Raw genomic sequence first — 8,213 nt, forward strand, 5'->3', positions numbered from 1 at the left:
AATAAATAATATTCAAACGCCTGCCTAAAATGGGATGCATTTGGATACCAGCATATCAATGACTTGTTATTCAAATCCTCAATGGTCACTAACACAGGGAGGAAGCACCTTGTTTTAACTACAGTAAATAAACAAACATCCATTAATCAAAGTTTCCAGTAGAGAAAGACAGGGGTCCTATGACATTATTTTGCACTGTCAAATCCATATCACTTTTAAATACAAGCAGTACATAATATTGTAAGAAAGATTTTTTTAATGAATTGTATAATGGATGTTCTTAAATACACAGTAATTAGAGACTCTCAGTGTGAAGTGTCACCGCAGTCAGAACATGCAGATATATAACAAGTGAAGGCAAGCACACATTTCAGGGATTTTATTTGCAATTTCAAATGCATAAGTACATTTATAAATATTCTTACAAAGCCCAATGAGATTCCCCTTCAAGGACAGTAATATTGCTCTTCTGTAGCTGCCTTGAAGATTCACATTGAAAAAATAATAACAAAGCAGAACAGCACACCACAATACACCAAATTATGCACTAACATGTAGTGAAGCTTTGACTTGTAGTCTAACCCAGCTAACAGGATTAAGCGTGTCTATCTACAATAGAGAGGCACGCGGCTTTCACACAACAAAGACTCCCTGAAGAGCAGCATTAAACAGTTAAAAATCCCTTATAGAGCAATTAGCTTAACATGACATTTCAAAGTTGTAATGATGTCTGCAACCGATTTGAACATGTTTAACAAAAATAAGCATGAGAAGTTCATCTGAGACAGAGCAGGTCATTTTTTTTACAGTGACAGCACTGTATCACCCTGTAACACAATCAAACAATAAGAAACATATGGGTTACAGTACGGGCACATTTATTAGAACACCCCATTGCTTCTGTACTTTAGAGGTATTGTGCATATGAAATCAAAGCACTGCAACTGAAAATATGGGAACATTATCAAAATAGGCAAATTAATGATAGTCTAATTTAATTGATGACTTTAATATGCAATTCATTTAAAATAGTAAAGAGAAAAGGAACATATAAATACAAATGGTGAAATGCAGGAGACTTTTTAGAAGTTGTTTATGATGCCTATTTAAAGCACAAAGTGGTCTAACATTTTCTCACATGAGTGCCTATTGTTTCTATATCACTGATTACTGTTGAAATGTAAATTCTCACACCCAGAGGTTTTCATGCAGGTTACTATATAAAAGATATAAGTGACCAGTCAGGAGATGTTCTAACACATTTGCACACTTCTGTAAATGTTGCTGCTTTGCAGTTCATATCTTTAGAAGAATGTATTAAAATATTAAATATTCAAAAATACATATTTTGCTAAAATATAAAAAAGACAGCATTACAAGGCTATGCTTATTATATGTGATAGCCACCCTACCAGTTAATTTAATTCCTAATGTCTTCTTATTCTAAGTAAAACATGTATATTATACACTAAAATGAAGTGAAGCTTTGACGTGTAGTCTAACCCAGCTAACAGGACTAAGTGGGTCTATCTACAATAGAGAGGCACACGGCTTTCACACAACAAAGACTCCCTGAAGTTACTTTAAGAAATCAGCCCATAAAGAGCAGCATTAAACAGTTAAAAATCCCTTATAGAGCAATTAGCTTAACATGACATTTCAAATATGTAATGATGTTAGCAACTGCTCTGAGTTGGTCTGAGGGCTGCTTCTTAAATAATGAGTTCCAGTGATATTTATGTATTGTCTGATTGAGGTGCTTGTAGCTGTTTTGAAATTGACAGCACAAATCCAAGCTGCTGTCTCTCCTGGCTTCTCTATTCAAAATATCTTAATAGTTAAAGGACAGACACATTCAATTTGAAGCTACTTGCTCGACAATGGAATATGTTGACTTCATTGACTGGGGCTCAGTGCTATACAGCACATCCCATTGCATGGAAACTGCACACGAGAGAATGCACCCACATTAGACAGGTAGAGCAAAGGCTGTATGAAGCGCCTGGGCATAATAAAGCTATAGCATACTGGGCTTATATAACATTGAAATGTCATAGGATTGAAATATGATTTAAATGGGAAGATAGCTACTATTGGTAAATAGGAAAATAACACAATCATTAAAATGGTAAAAACCATCTGCAAGGCTTTCTTCTTCATGGGATGGATCTCGTCTCTCCCTGGTGCAGACTTCCTCAGGACCCTCAGGATAGAGATGTTACAGAACACCATGAAAATAAAAAAGGCAGAAATGACACCTGAGACTGCATATGTAGGGTATTCAAAGGCTGTTATACTTAGGTAGAAGGAGAAGGGGAAAATAATAGCCCATGCCACAGCACAGCACAGGACTCTATAGGTGAGCGACTTGAGCCCCAGGTAGGTGACTGGATGCACCACGGCCATGTAACGCTCCACACAGATACAGCAAAGGAACAGAGGACCCCCGATCACATTCAAATTAAGTAGAAAAAATACTACTGAGTAAGCAATTATATTCTTTAGAAAGCAGTAATTATATATAGCAAGGGGTGTATTGAGGCAATACAAAGTATCCACGACAGCCAGGTTCATTATGAACACCTCAGAAGATAAGATGGCAGTTTTTCTCCTCAGTAAAATCCACAGCACTGTCACACTGGCTGGCAATCCCAGAATAGCAGTTAGAGTCCCCATAGCCACCCAGAATGCAATCCCAGCTGGATTATCTCTACATTCCAGGTCAAATCCGGTACTAAGAGCTGTGGTGTTGTTGGGGACCATGGTAGAGTTTGTGTAGAAAGAATCCATTGTGCATTGAATGCGCCAACAAGGAACTGGTTTTCACTGGCCAAGAGTATCTGGTGAGAGAAAGATGAAAGATGAACAGCACCCATACAAGATCTCATTGCAGTATAACACTGTTGCGTGGGTCTGTGACAGAAATATAATGCATCTTGGTTGTAAATCTCCCTTCCGGCCTGTGAGGGCACTAAGCAGCGAGTTTTTTGGATGGACTACATTACACCACAGTCACTAAATAAATTGTTATCACCCACCATGAGCACTACTGCACACACTGGGACTGGTGACCATGTCCAGTATTATTGTGGGGCAGATAACGTGTGTTTATTATTTGGGCTGCAACCCATTATTATTGTTACCTCCGTGCTTTACACATTGGTTTGTATTACTGGAGGTTATTGTTTGTTCGCCAGACTGGGATTACAAATAAAAGACCCTTTTTCCAAACGGATTTCAGTTTCCTGGTTGTGATTATTCCTGCACTGCATCACCTCTGCACCTGTTCTCACTCAGCAGCCACTTTGCCACAGGGTCATAGCGACAAGTTCATTTTACTGTATTGGATTTTTCGTTGTTTAGATTTATTATATTGCTGGTTTGTACATGGTTGCTTTTTATAAAGTAAGCCTGCGGTTACCAATTAGTTTCTCCTTATTGAAATGTCACACTGATTGGAATAGCCCGTTTTTTTCTGCAGTCCCTAAAAATCATTCTGGAAATAGAGATGAAGCAGTCCTGGCGATGCAGGCAAATCACAACCAACAGCATTCAAGTGACATACATTTAAGATGCAGAGGAATTTTAAAGAAATTGCTAAATATTTGGGACACCTGTAGAGATTCTATGCCTTTAGATTTATTTTAAGAATAGTGCACTAAACAGTATATATAAGCCACATATTCTCTCTTACCACAATGTTAGGATGTTGTCAGCAGGCAGCGGCTCCTAAATATCTTCCACAATGATGCATCAATGAGTAAAACCCTCTCTGTTGGTATTAGAAACAGATAATGAACTCCAGGGACAAGACTGAGTCTATCTAGTAGGGTAAGCCACGCCCTCATATAGGCATGACCAGTTAGCTGGGTTTCCATCTACTTAAATGTACTGTTTAAGATGTGTTTTTACTGTACAAGCATTCCTGTGGTTAGCCTCTCCAATAGGTGTGCTGCCCCTTTTCTCTGTGTGTGGCAGTCAGAGATAAAATGCAATGCAATATTCTTATATATAGTGCTCTCCATGAGAAGCATCCCAGAAAAAGAAAACCAAAAAAGAACAAGAAAGTCAACGGCCTAGCAATCCAGCTCAACAAAAAGCAATTCAAACAGATCTGTTTTTACATGTGATTTATACTGTGCCAGCACAGAGTCCCAAAGGCAGGGAGCAGAGCAACTAAAGCCCTCCTGATTTCAGCCGACTTCTCGGAGCAACCAGAAGGCCAAATCTGCTGATCTCGTGTATGACTCGGGGCATACGGTACCAACAGTTCCTGCAAATATGAAAACTCTAAACCATGAAGGGCCTTATAAGTAATAAGGAGAGTTTTCAAATGAATCCTGGTCTTGACAGGGAGCCAATGTAGTGATTTTAGAACTGGAGTATAGTGTTTGAACAGTGAGTGCAGTCAGCACTCTGGCTGCAGCATTTTGAACCAGTTGGAGTCGATGCAGTTCAGAATCCGGAAGGCCAGAAAACAAAGCATTACAATAATCGAGCCGAGAAATAACATGAAGAAATAAGGCATGAACTAGCATCTCAGCATCTTTATCAGATAGAATGGGTCTCAATCTGGCGATGTTCCTCAAATGATACAATGAGCATTTTCACAGCATTAGGGAGTCAAACGATTCCCATCAAAGGAGATTTCAAAACGATTCAATTTAGCTAAGTTGAGGGGATTTTAAAACATCAGTGTTTTTGTATCGAACTTGCAGTACAGCAACAACATTTTTAGTAGCAAGTGATTTTCAGACGGAATTTGCAAATAAAATCAATCCAATAATGCTTTGAAATTCAGTCAATGATGAACGAATTTCTCTTTAAAAAGCTTAATCATCACAAGTCACGTACATCACTTCCTCTCAATGACTAGATAAGTGGAACTTGTTAATCAAACTGCATGCTAACGAGATCAAGAGAAATGAATGGAAGCATAATTCGCTGTTATGAAAACTACTAGTGTACAAATAAAAAAATAATGGAAATATCTATTTTGTGTATAATTTGTAAACTTCATTTAAAATTGTAGATTTTGTAATCCATAATGTACATTTATTGAGAACACCACATATAAAATGCTGATGGTTATCAAATGCTTATGGTTATCAAATTATCAAAACAGAATTAAACAGTTAAAAATCCCTTATAGAGCAATTAGCTTAACATGACATTTCAAACTTGTAATGATGTTTGCAACCGATTTGAACATGTTTAACAAAAATAAGCAAGAGAAGATGACAGTTCATTTTTTTACAGTGCCAGCACTGTATCACCCTGTAACACAAACACATTCAAACAATAAGAAACATATGGGTTACAGTACGGGCACATTTATTAGAACACCCCATTGCTTCTGTAGTTTACATGTATTGTGCATATGAAATCAAAGCACTGCAACTGAAAAACTGGGAACATTATCAAAATAGACAAATTAATGATAGTCTAATTTAATTGATGACTTTAATAGGCCATACATGGAATTCATTTAAAATAGTAAAGAAAAAAGGAACACATAGCTACAAATGGTGAAATGCAGGAGACTTTTTAGAAGTGGAATTTGTAAATATATGTAACTGAGATGGATTAACCAGTGAGCAGGAGGAGGATGGGAAATGTAGTTCTGAGAGGTCCATGCGGGTACATGTGAAGCCATCTTGAGGCAGGGAATGCAGGTTAAAAGTTTAAAAAAGTGGTCAAAATGTAAAAACAAAAAACAATAATTAAAACAATACACACACCTTACATAAACAGTTGTAGCCACACAAGGGAACATGTTACACAATCAAATTAAAAGGTCCTTATGTACCCTTTAAACCCTATTAGTCATTTACCCTCATTGCATATTTTAAAGTGCATTCTTTGGTGAAAAAGAAAAAAATCCGATTTTTAAAAATGTGTTTTATATTACAATACAAGGTGCAGAGCTGTGTTCCTAATTTGTGCAGCTGCTCAAACCCAAAAGGATGCAAGCTCCAAAATGCTGTCAGCAGAGGAAGAACAAAAGGCATAATCGATCGGATCTCCTGGCTGGGCACCTTCGGCATCTCCCAGCACACCCCCTAGAATAAGGGCAGGAATAATATCCGATGAAGACAGGAGCCCATCCCCTCCAATTAATGCTACAAGCTGGACTACTTACCCTGCCATACGAACAAATACTGCAGCCGCCGTCAGAGATGTTGTGTTTCAGTTGCTAAATGCACAGAGGGAGGTAATAGTGGGCAAGGTTACATCATCAAGCTATTGGATGCCAGGAGTGTCACGTGACCTACTGGTGCTATGGCTGCCTAGGAGTCTCGCTCCTCCCTTCCGTTCATCCCTTTTTTATATTTATATAATCTAATTTCTTTTTTACGTACCTTTTTGCTCACCGTTAGTAGCCGAGCACATCCTGGAATGTCGGGCTCACAAAAGACATGACCCTCATCGCAGGTTTCATCGCTGCGTATGGTTGGAAATACTGGAAACACTGAATCTCTCACATCCGCCATGTTGGAGGCCTGCATAGAGAAGAACCGGCAGTTCTTTGAACATCAATTCTCACGGCTGGAAGAAATGGTGCTGAAATACGAACTCGATACAAAAGGAACTCTCAACCTTTATTCGTGAACTCGGGGGAATCAAGGATGAGCTGTCCCTTGTTCGTCCTTCGGTGGATGGTAATGTGAAGGTGAACTCTCTCTGTAACTCCTGGAGATGGATGAGCTGGACAGGAATCGGTGAAACAATCTCTGTCTTGTGGGTTTAGAACAGGGTTCAGAAGGTGACATCGCTATCGGTTTCCTGACTACATATCTACCATTGTGGTTTCTATCTCTATCGGGCAAGGACATAGAGATCATGAGGGCACACCGTATTTACGCAGACAGATCCAGGGTGACCGACAGACCCCGCGCACTCATATTCAATCTTCTGCGGTACTCAGACCATCAGCTCATACTCCACCGCTGCCAGGAAGACCTCTCCTCACAACTTGGATAAAGCTCTCAGATTTTACCCTGACTACAGTAATATCACAGCACAGCACCACCGTGTTTTCTCTTAGCCTATGGCTCTTGCTCGCTCCCAGGGCCTACAGGCCTTCCGTCTTTATCCTGCAGTGTGTAAGATTACTCACGGATCTCAGACCTGTCTCTTTCACTCTCTGACCAATGAGCAGGACTTCCTGAACTCGCTTGTTGTCTCCAGTCCTTCCCGGCTCCTGGGTCTATCTAACCAGGCCCCTACTACTCCTGCTGACGAGATGGAGTCTGATGGGATGATGCAGAGCTCTTGATACAACTAATGTTGTGTTGTTTTGCTGTATCTTGAAGACTGCTGTGTTGTTTTGCTGTGTCTTGAAGACTGCTGTGTTGTTTTGTTGTATCTTGAAGACGGCTTTGTTGTTTTGCTGTATCTTGAAGACTGCTGTGTTGTTTTGCTGTGTCTTGAAGACTGCTGTGTTGTTTTGCTGTATCTTGAAGACTGCTGTGTTGTTTTGCTGTATTGCGTTTGAGCTAATGTTGTTTAAACTGATCTTGAGATACCATGTTTACTTGTTTCTGACCTGTGAGCTTATCTTTGACTCCTATGACTAATATTTCAATGTTATCTTGGAATGTGTCAGGTTTAAATTCCCCTAATAAGCGTGTGGTTTGCCTTGATTTATTGCATTGGTAGAAGATATGCCATGATTCAGGAGTCTCACTTGAAACAACAAGACATCCCCAGGCTGGCTAATAAGTACTATTGTGTGGCAGACTCTGCCTTTGCAGAAAACAAAACGAAAGGTGCTCTGATTGTACTGTGACGCAGTTTTCAGATTACTATTTTGGGCTCAGATGGGGGATCGAGATGGGCGAGTGATCTGTTTAAAAACTATTATTTTGGGTAAATAAAAATGCCTTTGTCTCAGTCTATGTGCTAACGACATTTGATTTAGAATTCTTTAATTCATTGACCAAAGTACTATTAGAGCTATCAGATTTCAGTTTAATCCTCGGTGCTGACATGAGCGTGGTGATGAGTACTGCTGTTGACAGATTGAGGCGGCACCATTGCAATACACAGCAAACCGCTTCTGCAGCTCTGCAGCGACTCACCTTTGATTTAGCTGTAGTCAATGTTTGCCGTATGTTTAACCCTTTTTGGCAGAGAGCCCTGCACACTATAAAAGGGGGCAGGGCTAAGCCCTGCTAAAATAAAATGTATATGTTTTGTTTTATTATTAT

At 39.4% G+C, this 8,213-nt stretch overlaps 1 protein-coding gene across 1 annotated transcript; it reads right to left on the reverse strand.

The window, feature by feature from the left end:
• Positions 1-601: 601 nt before the first annotated feature.
• On the reverse strand, positions 602-3,792 carry LOC131705054 (P2Y purinoceptor 8-like). The gene is made up of 2 exons (XM_059007142.1): positions 3,695-3,792; positions 602-2,840 (listed from the first exon to the last, which is right to left on the reverse strand). The coding sequence occupies exon 2, from the start codon at positions 2,788-2,790 to the stop codon at positions 1,897-1,899; it is 894 nt and encodes a 297-aa protein (XP_058863125.1). The 5' UTR covers positions 2,791-2,840; positions 3,695-3,792; the 3' UTR covers positions 602-1,896.
• Positions 3,793-8,213: the final 4,421 nt, after the last annotated feature.

The sequence above is a fragment of the Acipenser ruthenus genome, chromosome 34 (genome assembly GCF_902713425.1).
Source record: "Acipenser ruthenus chromosome 34, fAciRut3.2 maternal haplotype, whole genome shotgun sequence".
NCBI classification, from domain to species: Eukaryota; Metazoa; Chordata; class Actinopteri; order Acipenseriformes; family Acipenseridae; genus Acipenser; species Acipenser ruthenus.